At 43.2% G+C, this 14268-nt stretch overlaps 1 protein-coding gene across 8 annotated transcripts in view; it reads left to right on the top strand.

The window, feature by feature from the left end:
* The window catches only part of SYK (spleen associated tyrosine kinase), a 334582-nt gene that overhangs the window by 281229 nt on the left and 39085 nt on the right, over positions 1-14268 (top strand). For all 8 annotated transcript variants that reach the window (XM_090038531.1, XM_090038534.1, XM_090038536.1 and 5 more), the window contains one exon: positions 311-471. In XM_090038531.1, coding sequence (XP_089894657.1) covers positions 311-471 — 161 coding nt within the window. The remainder of the gene's footprint in view (positions 1-310; positions 472-14268) is intronic.

The following is a 14268-nucleotide window of genomic DNA, read 5'->3' as shown; positions in this document are numbered from 1 at the left end:
AATTAATTTATATTGTGGTCTCATTTATAGGTGATTATTATTTTCCTCTGTTACTGGTTATCTTTACTGTCCATTTTCTACCCTAGAAATATAGGTAAATCCTCAATTTACATCTACCTTAAAAGTAAAAAATTATGTAGCACTAAATTTATTTAATCTCAAACTCTAATTGTTCATAGGATCTGGATGTTCACCAACATTTCAACAAGACGCATTACATGATTCTAGCACTGTATAAAAATTATGTGATTGTAATTTTCATTGCACATGGCAGAATGTAGTTTAACTCACCCCTTTTTCCACTGTCCAGGGTCATGCCTTGGAACAAGCTATTATTAGTCAAAAGCCACAGCTGGAGAAGCTGATTGCCACTACTGCCCATGAGAAGATGCCATGGTTCCATGGGAAGATCTCTCGAGAAGAATCGGAGCAGCGCATCCGTATAGGAACAAAAACTAATGGAAAATTTCTGTGAGTACTTTCTTCTTCAGTATGGCTAGTTACCAATGCTGTTGCCCAACAGTTTGCTTAACTGAAATTTGAATGAGACTTTGAGCAAAGATTTGGGTCATTCACTGTGAGAAATCCCAATACAAGGTAACATCCATTACCGTAAGCATTTCAATCTAAGCAAAAGTCTTCAAGACCAGTGAAAATACGTAGTGAAAGCAAGGGTCATATTGTATTTAAGTAAGCATTAAGGTTAATTCTTTGTGAAGCAAAATAGAAGTTCAGGGTGTCAAGAAAAAGCCACTCAGCCTTATATTTGAGTGAGGGTATCAAAACAGTGAAAAGAACACTGATAAACAGCCTATGTTGGCAACTTTTAATATCCATAATTGTTATTTTTCAAAAAATCAATAACAACAGTATATTTTGCAATTTAGCAGCAACAAGAATCTAACCAAATACTCTTAATTTCTTTGTCTAGTTCTATTTTGTTTCTGTTTATCCATTTTCTCAACACCTTCACTGGAATAACTGAGTACCAGCAGGATGTTCAGGGTGGCGGTTAATCAAGGCCAGTTTGCATTCAAGTCATAGCATGTAGAAACCTAGTTTTCTCCTACATTTTTTACAGATCGAAGCTTACCTTTACAGATAAGATTAAGAAAATTACCATCAAGCTTTTCATACACTAAAATTGTATTTAAATTCCATTGTTTCTATCTTTATCCATGGTACTTTTTTAATCATAGTTTACCATCTGCATCTGTGTGGAAAAGTAAGGGCGCATTGTCTGCCTACCTGCTCTCCTGCATGAGCTGTATATATGACAGAGAATAGAATCCATTGATTTCTACAGGGCTGCTACTGCCCCTCTAACAAACAGAGCAGGGACTAAAGGGTGATTTGGCTCTGCCCCAAAACTTGCCAGCCACTTCAGCTTAGTCAGTGCAAGAGAGGAAGTCACGGGTTACTGGTACAAGCCAGAAGTATGTTGCTTTCATACTGGGGGCAGGGACTATAGTGACAGAGCCTCCTCTGGTTTGTTCCTGGTCCAGTACAACTACTATACACCTGGGTCAGGACAGATTACAAAGTGACAGCTTAGTCCTGGGTCACTTTCCCGTGTTCCTGTAATCATTTACTCAATGTGTGTTTTACACTGTAGAAGTTGAAAAATAGAACACTTTTTTGATTAGAGAACTGAAACAGTAACACCACAACTGCTGTGATACAAAGAAATAAGGCTTCAGCTTACACAACACATGTTCTATAAATTCTCTTTACTCAACAACAGTTTATTTCACTGTGTATGGTATGAGTCTACCATACTGGTACAAACTAAGTACTAAGCATATTCTTGTTACTTTTGAATATGTCTGCTCTAGGACAGACCACATAATTTTTTACTTTCTGGTTGAGACAAGCAAGTCTGACAGCTATTGAAATGTAGGATTTTTTTAGCTTTCCAGTGGGTGTTCCTAGTTTTTAGGATTTACTTCCTCTGTGCATTAGGGCAGACAACTTGGCATCTCTAGCCGTTTGCTTTGCGGCTATTGTTTTGTTTCCTAAAAAACTGTATATGCCTCATAGAAATGGCTTCCAAAACTGAAGATGCCTCAGGGGGACTCACTTGTTGTGACAGAAATCTCAAGTCAGGTTGAGGTCAGATAAAAAGGAAATGAAGGAATGCTAAATTTGGATAGAGACAAGCTGTTTCAAGGGTGTTCAGTGGCTTTGCCAGCCACCCTAGATCAACTTCTATCATCTGACTTTTTAGTGTAGCTGTGGGAGCTCGATGCCGAATTATATAGGACTGAATTAAGCACAGGCTCAGACCTGTTCAATTTAAAATTTTTATTGTTTCACAAAGTCATAAACTAAAGGAGGTCTGTTGGTTCATGAGGTTCCCAAATCAAGCCCTTGCTCTCTAACCCGGAGGCTAGGTGCGGCTTCCTGATTCAGTAGTCTCAGAACTGGTCAACAGCTCATTTAAAAGGAGTCTCTTATTTTTTTTTAGGCAAAAGATATAAAACTGTCCCCATGGTGGAAGTGAGGCATCTAACATAACTTTACTATTAGTTATATATGATAACACTTATACATATGCATTTTCTAATTCTTACTTCTATTGGTTATTTAGTTAACTTATCTATATTATAATATCAGGTGATATGCTTTGTATTATAATCATTACGCTTCTTATGTTAATTCTTAATGACCTTTATATTTCTTATGCTAATTTTCCATGCAGTTTCCTATTCTTAACAATGTAAGCGGCATGTCTGCTATTTTTATCATTGTTTAAAGGTCAGAAGTTCAGTATTTTCATCTAAGGGTCAGAAAGTGATTACCAGAATGTCAATCGCTGACTCCTCAACCTCCTTGAAGCATTCTGGGAGTTTTAGTGCATTTTTTTTAATGCTAGGCCTTGCTTAGCATAAGCACTCTCTCACAGTAGACAAGAATCATTCTGGCTTTTCCTTAAAATAAAAAGATAACTAAAGTTATCTTGTGCTTCTTCATAATCTTCTGCAGTGATTGCTGGGGCCTGTTCTCCTAAGTCTGCTAGTCTTCAACCTCCGATATTTACTTTCTATGTGCAACTTGAATAAGCATCCAATAAAAGGGTCCAAGTGTCCTTCTGGACACCTATTGTCCTTCTGGAGAATCTTGTAGGAAGTTTGGGATCATCAAATATAGAATGTTTTTACAGTTACTAAGTATGAAGATAATTAGGAAACAAGACTTTGAAAGGGCTTCTCTTATTATGAAGGAATGGCAGGTGAGAGCATAAATGCACGTGTAAATGCTGACCTGGGAGTAAATTGCATCTGGTCAGCCCAACAGGCAGACTCATGCCTGCTGTCTAGCCACATGGCTCCACTCTTTGTGCACTCTCATGCCCCAGCCACCCCCTCCACTGCCTGACCTCATGACACAAAGCCCAGGGCTGACCCCCCAAGCCTGCTGCCAGCCTGGGGCTGCTCCATCCCAGGTTAAGGTGCTACAGTCTCAGGCACATGTGTAGATGCTGTGCCTGGGAGCCATAAACTCCAGTGTGAACTGTGCTGGCATTTATTGCATTACACTATACAGAGACAAACAATTATTTTGGGTGAAGGGCCACTTACCGAGTTTCGGTAAGCCATCAAGGGCCTCAAAGGTAGCTCTGCCCCTTGTCAGATGTCCCACCCCCCTGGTTGCCATCTTGGGACCAGAAGTCCTGCCTCCTAACCCCTGACCTTTGCCACCAGAATTCCCTCCCCTTGCCCCCCAGAAGTACTCCTTTCAGCAGGGGGTATGCCAGCTTGGAACCAGAAAAATACCAAATTCTACAAATCAAACATGAACTACAACAAATATTTTTGTCCTGATTTACATGTGTTTGTGTAGTGTACATAGAGGTGATAGTATAATAGCTTAAAATGAAGTCTTATGCTTGTATATTGTGGGAAGGTACAAGTGGGTGGGTATGGGTGTGTGGGGTGTCAGGGAGGGCATGGCATGTGGGGGGTGGATAGGCATGGGCATGTGTGTATGTGGAGTGGGGAAGTATGTGGGTGGATGTGTGGGGTGTGGGTGAATATAGGGTTTGTGCTGCTGTGCAGTGGCCAGTGCTGGCGGGGGCCCAGGGTGGGCAGCAGGACCATGGGGCACAGGCTAGCAGGGGTTCTTTGGAGCTGAGCTGGGCTGCACCAGCGGGTAGAGGGGGGAGCTGGCCCAGGTCTATAGAGCCCCTCTCGGCCCAAGCCCTGTGCTCCTGCCACCCCAAACTGGCACCCAAACTACTGGCACAGGCCCCAAACTCCCACCCAGCTGTTGTTTCACTCCACAGGCTCTTGCTGCCCCTTCCTCTTGCCTTCTGCAGCCATTTCCCTTTTCCCCACCCGCCACCTGCACTGCGTGGCACATGGTTCCTGGCTGCAGTGCCAGAACTGCAGGACCCAGCCCGGCCCGGCCCTGAGGACTGAGTCAATCACTTGCAGTCCTCCCATGCCTCCCTGCCCCCTGCTTCTTATCTGAATTTCCCTCTGACAGAGGAAGACTGGAACAGCCCCAGGGTCCCAGGCCAGAAGCCTCTGCTAGGCACAGGCTTCTATCTGGGAATGGGAGGGAAGGGGCTGCGCATGCGGCAGAGCCAATCTAACCTTGCTGCTGTGGCTGCTTATTCCTGCCTCTGGCTCCTGTCATCTTTGATAGGCAGCCAGGGGCAGATAACTATTAATTTTCTAAATTTTTTAGGGGCCCTCCAGGCCAAATAGAATAGCCTGGTGGGCCAGATCCAGCCTGCAAGCCATATTTTGCCCACCCCTGCTCTAATAGTACTTGTAGATGCTCCCACCAGTTCTTTGTGCATGTTCTGCTGTTAAGTCCTGCTTCAGTGAGAGTCCATTCAGGGTTACCAGTGGTGGAAATCCTACCCATTTGTGCTGTTTGCCCAATGACTTCACTGGCAGATGCAATGAGGAAAGTTTGGGTTACATGCTGTTTGCCAGCTAGCAGTTGACGTTGACAGACAGGACATGTCCCTCATGTCCCTGTGTTGCCGGCACAAGGTGCCCGAGGGAGGCAACAGTTGGGTTTGTTGCCCGGTGTGCATCGCACCAAATAAACACACTGGGGGAGAAGCAGACAGAGTTTATTTAAGCTCAAGTAAAAGGCACAGGGAGACTGTATTGTCTCAAATCCTGCACACCTAACCCTGCAACAGCGAGATCTTTATACCCCGGTCAGTTTCACTGTCAGTGATTTTCCACCAGCTGGCCCCTCCTCTTTCTTTCCTTTCCCTCTTCCTTTCTCTCTCCGAGCAGTGCCCTTGCATTCCACAGATAACCGTTTTAGCTCACCTGCTTTCCAGAAGGACAGGAGATTGCAGGCGCCAGAGAAAGGGTTGCAAAGGTTGAGCAAGGGGGGGTTTTGGCTCTTCTGAGCCTGGAGCAGAAGGACTTCCTTGACACTCATGGTCTTCCATCCCTCTGAGTTACCCAGGGTTATGCCCAGTGACACCAACAGCTCCCCCCTTTGAGAATACTCTACAAAGTTTTGGCTGAGTTTTCTCATATTCTGAAGACAAAAAGTAATTGAGTGTTTGAGGCAATGCAAGGGTATAATGAGGCACTCGGGGAGGGGGATGCACAGACTTTGTGCAGGAGGGCGTTACAGCATACAAATAAGAGGAGAGTAATTAAACACAACACAACACTGGTGATCAGGAGGTTAAGGATGTCCGCTCCTAGGCTTTCGAGGTTGGGCAACCAGCTCTAGAGAGAATCAAAGACAGGGGGTTCACGTTTTTTACTTTTTTACAGCTTAAAAGCCTGTTCAGCTGAAATGTGTTTGTTAATATTTTGGGAATTTTCTGGGATATAAGTACAACATTCGTTTTTAATTAGAGCACATACCTCGCCCTGAGAAGCTAAAATATAATCTAGGGCCTGACGGTTTTGAAGAGATAATAAACGAGGTTGATAAATTTCGGAGTTAAGGCTCTTTTTAATAGCTAAAGTGTCATTAGCAAATTTTGTAAGGAACGTAGAAAGTTGACGATATAGCTTGGCTAACCGGCTTACTCCGTACGCCAGGAGAAAGATCATGCCAAGTCTGTCTCGTGATGAATTTAGTTCTTGTGTCTATTGACTTTTGCTGCTGTGTGGGAAACTAGTAGGACAGGGTGAGGTCCTTTCCACTTCTCTTGGAGGGGCTTATTTTTCCAGGTCCGAATGAGCATGGAATCTTCGGCTGTAACGAGTGGACTGGAGCATTCAGCGGAAGAGGCTGCAAGTTTTTAGTGTACCTATGGAGAGAAGAAAGAACAGTAGACAAAGAGCACATATACTATGACAAAATATTATATTCTATTTTTTACTTTTCTGCTAGAACCGGCATCTTGTTCATAGGCCATGCCTTTTCAAACATAATTTCAAAGGGGCTAAGCCCTAATTTTTTCTTGGGGAGGGCACGGATACGAAGCAAAGCAAGGGGCAAAGTATCGGGCCATTGCAGAGAGACCTCTTGGCAGATCTTTGATAGATGACGCTTGAGGGTCTGATTTGTACGTTTTACTACATTATTAGCTTGTGGTCACCATGCAGTATGGAGTTTCCAGGGGATCTGTAAGGCATCTGAGATGTTTTGGATGATCTTTGAAGTGAAATGTGTTCCGTTGTTAGATTCCATCCACTGGGGAAGTTCGAAGCGGGGAATAACTTTCCGGACGAATTTTAGAGCTACAGTCTTGGCTGTGCAATTGTGACATGGAAAGGCTTTAGGCCATCCGCTGAATTGGTCTATTATAATAAGGAGATATTTAAATTCTTGAGTTCGGGGGAACTCAGTAAAGTCTATTTGCTAAACTAGTCCGGGGCCTGGAGTAGATTTCAAAGTGGCTGGAGGTGCTGAGAGACTGGGTTGAGGGTTATTCTTTTGACAAATTGAACAGCTGGTCTGTATTTGGGAGGCCAGAGGTCGAAGTTCAGAGGTTAGAAAATATTTGTTTACCAACTGAGTGAGAGCTTCTTTTTCAGCGTGTGTAGTTTGATGTAGCCATTGCAATACCGGCTGGGTCAGGCTCTTTGGTAGGAGGATTTTTTCGTCCGTGGAGCAGAGCCATTTTTTCTTTTTTTGGAGACCAAACTTGTCGGCTAGTTTTTTTTTTTTTATATGAGTACTGGGGATCTGGGAGTTCCCCCACTGATGGAATGAGAGCATGTATAGGGATGTCAGCAGGTCTCGGCGTCTTCAGGGTGGCAGCAATTTTAGCTTTTTTGTATGTTCGGGCATTACCCCTGGCTACGTCTTGATCTTTTTTTTGATGTGCTTTACAGTGCATTATTGCCACTTCTGAGGGTAGTTGAACAGCTTTCAGGAGTCGGAGAATTTGGGGTTTATACTTTACTGGGGAGCCTTGGGCTGTTAGCAGTCCCCTTTGTTTCCATAGGCCAGCATGGGCATGTAGTATATTAAAAGCATACCTAGAGTTGGTATAGATGTTGACTCGGGTTTTTTTTGACAGTTCTAGCGCCCGGGTTAGGGCCACCAGTTCAGCAAGTTGAGCAGATGTTTCGGCGGGAAACCCTTGGCCTCAACAACATTATAGAGGGTTATAACAGCATAACTTGCCCTCCTTTGCTCTTCTATAACAATGCTACTGCCATTAGTGTACTATTCACAATCAGCATTTGGAAGTGGCTGATCCTGTAGGTCTGCACGGCTGGAGTACTGTGCATCTATGATGTCTAAATAATCATGCTTTTGTTTTTTCGTTTTAGGTAAGAGAGTAGCCGGGTTGAGGGAGGGGCAGGGCTGCAGAGTCACTTTAGGGTTCTTCAACAGCTTAGCTTGGTACTGAGCTACTCGAGCCTGGGTGAGCCAGAGACCCCCCTTTGCGTTTAGCAGAGCCTGGACCATATGAGGGGTATACACTTGCACGACTCCTTCTAGCGTTAATTTTTCAGCTTTTTCAAGTATTAGGGCAGGTGCCGCAACTGCTCGTAAACACGCTGGCCATTCCTTGGCAACTGGATCAAGCTGTTTGGAGAAATAAGCAACGGGACGTTTTTATGCCCCCAACAATTGAGTAAGCATTTTCAGAGCTATTTTTTTTGGTTTATGTATATACAATTGGAAAGGTTTAGAAAGGTCCAGTAACCCCAGGGCGGGGGCTTTTATTAGTTTTCTTTTTAGTATTTTAAATGCCTTGTCGGCTTCTGGAGTTCAATAAAAGGGGTCATGGTCTGCCCCTTTCACACAGTCATATAGTGGTTTTGCCCATAGTTTAAATTTAGGGATCTATATTCTGCAAAAACCTGCCATGCCAAGAAACGCCCTGAGCTGCTTACGGTTGCTTGGGATGGGAATCTGGCATATAGCCTTTTTTTGCTCGCTTGAAAGCTGGTGCTCCCCTTATCTTATGTGAAATTCTAGGTATCGTATTTCGGGTAGAGTAATTTGAGCTTTATTTCGAGCCACCTAATATTCTCGAAGCCCAATAAAGTTTAGGAGGCTTACCGTGGCGTTAAGGCAAGAGTTTAAATCTATGGCAGCAATTAATAAATTATTTACATATTGTAACAAGAGAACTTTATGCTTATTATTTTACTCCTTCAAGTCTTTAGCTAAGGACTGGCCGAAAAGGGTGGGAGAGTTTTTTAAATCCCTGGGCTAATACTGTCTAACAAAGTTGTTTTTTAACCCTTTTTCTGTTTTTCTATTCAAAAGAGAATATCTTTTGGGGGGGGGTCAACTGGAATTGTAAAGAAAGCATCTTTCAAATCAAGAACTGAGAAATGAGTATACTGCCTCCCTACGGAGGCTAGCAAGGTATACGGGTTTGGGACGAGAGGATGAATAGTTTTAACCCGTTCGTTAACCACCCTTAGGTCCTGCACTAGTCGATATGTGCCATCAGGCTTCAGTACTGGCAAGATAGGAGTGTTCCAGGCTGACTGACACTCTCGCAGTATGCTGTACTTTAGGAAACGGTTTATAGTCTTCTGCAGTCTCTCTCTGGCTTCCCTTTTGATTGGGTACTGCTTGATTTGTACTGGACCTTTTCCTGGCAGTAGTTGAATATTAATGGGGGTTTGATGTGTAGCCTTTCCAGGGACCCCCTCTGCCCACACCAAAGGGTATACTTGGTCTTCTCACTGGTTTCACTCCTGGGGAGCGTTCATGGCTGAGGGTTCAACCGTGAGGGTTATTATCCATGCATTTTCAGGGGGCAATGTGAGGGTTATTTCATCCTGGGTAGAATGCAGTGATGTACCTAATCGACAAAGCAGGTCTTGTCCTAGCAGGGGTGTTGGGCAATCTGGAAGGTAGACCAATTTGTGAGAAAGAGCCCGGTCTCCCAGAGCACATTTTGCAGGAGCATACACTGGGCACTGAGTCTTTTTTCCTGTGGCACTCACCACGGTGAGAGAGTCCGCTACGGGAACTTGAAGAGGTTGATTTACAGCGGTCCGTGCTGCCCTGGAGTTTATTAAAAAAATCAATTTTTGAATTCCCCACTCGCATTTTTACTCGGGGTTCCGGGGGTGGGGTGGTTTGTTTCCCCTGACACTCCTACTCCTGTCCTTCAGCTGTCATTACAGGAGTACAGTTTCTCCCTTTCTCTGGGCATTTATTTTTTCAGTGTTCCTTTCACCGGCATAAGGCACACTGGTTTCGTCTCAGGCGTCTTTCTTGTGGGCCAGGGAGCTCGTGCCCACGACCCCTTATACCTTTGCTTCTCCCACCTTCTTGTGGCCTTTTTCTGACTCTAGCCTGTACTGCTGCTACTAGCATTCTAATTTGTCTCTTGTCCTTTTTTTCTTCTCTGAGAGTATACGCCCTGTTTGCAGTTTTTAGGATTTGTGCTACAGACATACCCATTAAGTCTTCCTTCTTTTGTAACTTCTTCTTTATATTAGGGGCTGCATGGCTGGTAAAAATACTCTTTATAATTGCTTCCATCGCCTGATTATCTGGGTTTGCACTGGTATTTTGCCGAATGGCGTCTCGGATGCGCTGTAGGAATGCAACGGGACTTTTCTTCAGCTTCTGTACTATTTTATATGGCTTTGCCCAGTTATTATGTCAGATAGTCGAGTGCCTGAGCTCATGCATAAGTAGTTTTTTGTAAGAGGTAAGACGGGTATGATCCACAGGATTGTTAGGGTCCCATCTAGGGTCTGCTAGGGGAACCACATCTGCCGGAACAGGAACATTGACAGGATCCCTTTCATGCCTCCGCTGTGCTTCCTTCTTGGCTTTGGAAATAACTTGATTCCGCTCTACTTCAGATAATAAGGTTCGCATAAGAATATTATAGTCATCCCAGTCAGGCTTGTGACTAGCTAAACATTTCTCAAAGACAGAGATAAACTTACTCGGGCTAGTTGAAAATTTTCTAGCCTGTGCTTTAAAAGCCGCCAGGTCCACCGGGTTAAAAGGTACATGGGTGTATACTTGCATGGTTTGGGCTGCACGCCTATCTGCTCCAGGCCGGGCTATTATAGTTTCAGTAAGTAAAGGATAAAATCCCACTGAGGGAGGGATCTCTGGGACTGGGGGCATCTGGCTTTTATATGGTGGAGGTGTTAAAGCCAAAGGGGACGTCGACTCTGGCATTACAGTAATGGGGGGGAATGCTGAGACTCATCACTAACAACTACTGATTCTATCGGAGTCAAATTACACTTCTGCAAAATATCTGTCTTGTTCTATAAAGCTATAAACAATTGTGCATACAAATGTTCATTCCACTTACTCGTCCGCCAACGAAACAGGAGTAATTGGAGAATTGTATTGTAGTTAATTGACTCTTCCGGAGGCCACCTTTTCTGATTCTCCAGTTGATATTGAGGCCATTTCACTGTATAGAACCTTTTAAGATTATTTTTAGTCATTAGATCTGACTTAAACAGTTTTCATTTAGTCAGAATGCATTCTAAGGGTGTACACCGTACCCTGCCAACTGTACTCTGTCCCTGCCCATACTCTAGGGAGACACTGGGCGTCCCCAGGTCCTACAGGGAGACACTGGGCGTCTCCAGGTCTTAACAGACAATGCTTTGAGCTTATTCTACCTTATTCAAGGGACCGGTTTCACACCGTCGCCCACGATCACTTCTCCACTATTAGAGCGCGTTGCACCGTTGTGCCCTCTGGGGTCGATCAAACCACGTCTCTGCCGAGGCCCCCGATGAAACCACCGGTGCGCGCTGGGCGTCGGTTGTTGCCGCAAGTCGTCGACCCCAGGAGGGATCCGGGCAAGGCGAAATGTTAGCCTCGAGCCCCACGTTGGGCGCCAAAACTGTTGCCCGCACAAGGTGCCCAAGGGAGGCAACAGTTGGGTTCGTTGCCCGGTGTGCGTCGCGCCAAATAAACACACTGGGGGAGAAGCAGACAGAGTTTATTTGAGCTCAAGTAAAAGGCACAGGGAGACTGTATTGTCTCAAATCCTGCACACCTAACCCTGCAACAGCGAGATCTTTATACCCCGGTCAGTTTCACTGTCAGTGATTTTCCACCAGCTGGCCCCCCCTCTTTCTTTCCTTTCCCTCTTCCTTTCTCTCTCCGAGCAGTGCCCTTGCATTCCACAGATAACCGTTTTAGCTCACCTGCTTTCCAGAAGGACAGGAAATTGCAGGCGCCAGAGAAAGGGTTGCAAAGGTTGAGCAAGGGGGGGTTTTGGCTCTTCTGAGCCTGGAGCAGAAGGACTTCCTTGACACTCGTGGTCTTCCATCCCTCTGAGTTACCCAGGGTTATGCCCAGTGACACCAACACCTGCAAGTTAAAAGCTGGTAGAAAGAGACATCCTTAAATAACCAATCTTAGTGCAATAATAAGTGTTCCCCTGCCATCAGGTATGTTCTTCATTATATTTGATGGAAACTTTGGGTAAAATTGCATTGTAGCTGTTGAAAAGAATAAGTCCTTATGCTACTTTCAGTTAGTGAGGCATAGATAGCATCAAGGTAAGATGAAAATAAAGTTGGCTACTGCCAAAAGAATTCTCTTCTGCAGTGTTGGTTCATAAAAAAAAGTTTGCCTCTCTTCCCCCAGCAGTTTGATGGAAAATTGAAGACAAATTCAATGATATAACTACCAGGAAAGAGGCCACCCTAAACCTGATTCATTCTATTTTCCCCTTCATCTCCTTCTTTTATTCACCCTCCACTTCTTCTCTAACAAGCAGGGAAAGTTGCCATCATCACAGACAGAGACTTACCATTTCTAATTCAGAGAATCCTTGTTAGAAATTAATCTAGGTAGAGTGAAGAGAGCCTAGCTGGGGTGCACTTATAGTTTCTACTGAAAGAGCAGCAACTCTCCCAGTAGAAAGAAATGTCAGTGTGTAGCCTATATACCTGATTGCATTTGATTTCTCTTACCTATGACTAGATTTGCAATACCTTTTTCATTGAGAGTTTCAAATGAGGTTGGATATGCATTCCTGCCTTCCTAAAAGTGTTCTTGTATTTTTTTCTATCTAGTTTCAGAAGTGCCTATATCAAGATTCACCCCGCTTACCTCACCCATCTCATGTACATGGAGTTGAGAAACTGATTGTCTTCTCTATGTTCAGTAAAGTTTCTTGATCTCTTTTTTGCAGTCTTAGATACTTATCATTGTTTCTTCTGTAAAGCTGCTGGCTTTCCAGGGGCTTATGAAATCTCATTCAGGATGCTAGAAAACATGCTTGAAACTCTAAATGCTTAAGAGTGATGAAGAAGTTTCCTTCTCTAAGCTAAAGTTTCCAGTTAATATAAACCCAATTTATAGAATGAGTAAATATGTTTTCTGCCTATATCTTCCCTTTATTTGTGGGATTTGTATATATATTTTTCTTAACAATGTAATTCTTCTCTTGCTCCCTATTCCAGTGGTGTCAAAGTACCATTCTTGGATACCTTATGTCTCTCTGTTGCCATTAGAGGAAAATGTTATCTACCTCATACTGATAATTGATACAAAAGGTAATGGTTCATGTTTTAATGCTGTGACAAAGCACAAAAGGATATTGTGGGTTAAAGATTCTCTCTTAAGGCCAGACAGCTACCCCTCTAACAAGGCCAAACATTTCTAAATGTCCAGTAGGCATAGCAGCCTCACAGGCTCAAAGAGCAGAAAGCTCAACCCCTGGAATTTGTGAGGTAGCCAGCTAGGAATCTCCTTTTTTATTTTCATATGCAGTTTTAGTTTTTGATTTGCCCAGTGACACTCAGTGACTGTGAGGTCCTCCACATGCCACTTCAGTGCATGATCACCTTCCTTGGTTCACTGCTTGTAGCATCCTCTCTGTAATTTCCATTGCTGGATGGGCTGGGGGAAGAGGACTATAATGAGTAGAACTGCCAGTGTGTTGCTTCCTGATGTTTTGTTGTGCAGCACAACAGTTTTACTACAGGTATAGTATTCCATACATATGTTTGACAATTGGCCATGAATATCTTCTTGTGTGAGTTTCTTTATTATTTGAAATGCTCTTGACTGACAACTTTGTCTATTCTTAAAGAAACTACATTGGGCATGTAATCTAATATCACTAGAAAATTGATTTATTACTGCCCTTTGCTCCTTGTGGATCATTTTTCAGTTCTTAACAGGTTAGCTAGTTGTGTTGGCACTTTTTCCCTGATGTTAAGTTGCATTTATTAAATCTAGACAATACCCTGGCATTTGCTGCTGAGATGGTGGAAAGGTAAATTCAGATTTTTTTGTATTATTTATATGAGAAATAACTTTAACAGGAGCTTACTTTCTTAAGAAGTAGGAAAATGTGTTCACCACTTCACAATATGAAAACAGAGGGGGCCTCAAAAGCTACAGAGTAATACCCCAACCACCAGTCCCCCAGAGGACCAAGATAAAGTGGCATTCATGAAATGGTCTGAAAAGTAACATGAAAATACAGTAGCTAAATGAGATATTGTTCTAAGATTTATTAGTATTTTATTTTTTTAATGCCAGGGTCCCAAATTTCATCAAAGATTGGAATGGTTATGATTTTTCCAAGAAGTTCTATTTTTGTTTGCATACATTTAGAATGTGATTATCACTGGTAATTATTCCATAGTGTATGCAAAGCAGTTACCAAGTTAAAAAATAACCAAAAAAAAAAGCATTTCCTATCGATAACAGAAATGTAGTATCTAAAATATCAGATTTCTCTAACACTGAATAGGAACTTACAGTAGTAGTTTTGTGTTATGTCATAGAAAACCCCTTATTGGTGTTAGAGGTGCTTATTCTTCATCTACCTTTGAATTTGTAAATGTAGTTATATAGGTATTTGTTTATAAAATTACCTCCTTTAAGATTTAAAAACCAGGT

The sequence above is a fragment of the Crocodylus siamensis genome, chromosome 3, assembly GCF_052110815.1.
Source record: "Crocodylus siamensis isolate JL-2025a chromosome 3, ASM5211081v1, whole genome shotgun sequence".
Taxonomy (NCBI): domain Eukaryota; kingdom Metazoa; phylum Chordata; order Crocodylia; family Crocodylidae; genus Crocodylus; species Crocodylus siamensis.
The sequence above is the reverse complement of the archived record's forward strand: the minus strand, read 5'-3'. Positions and strand labels throughout refer to the sequence as shown.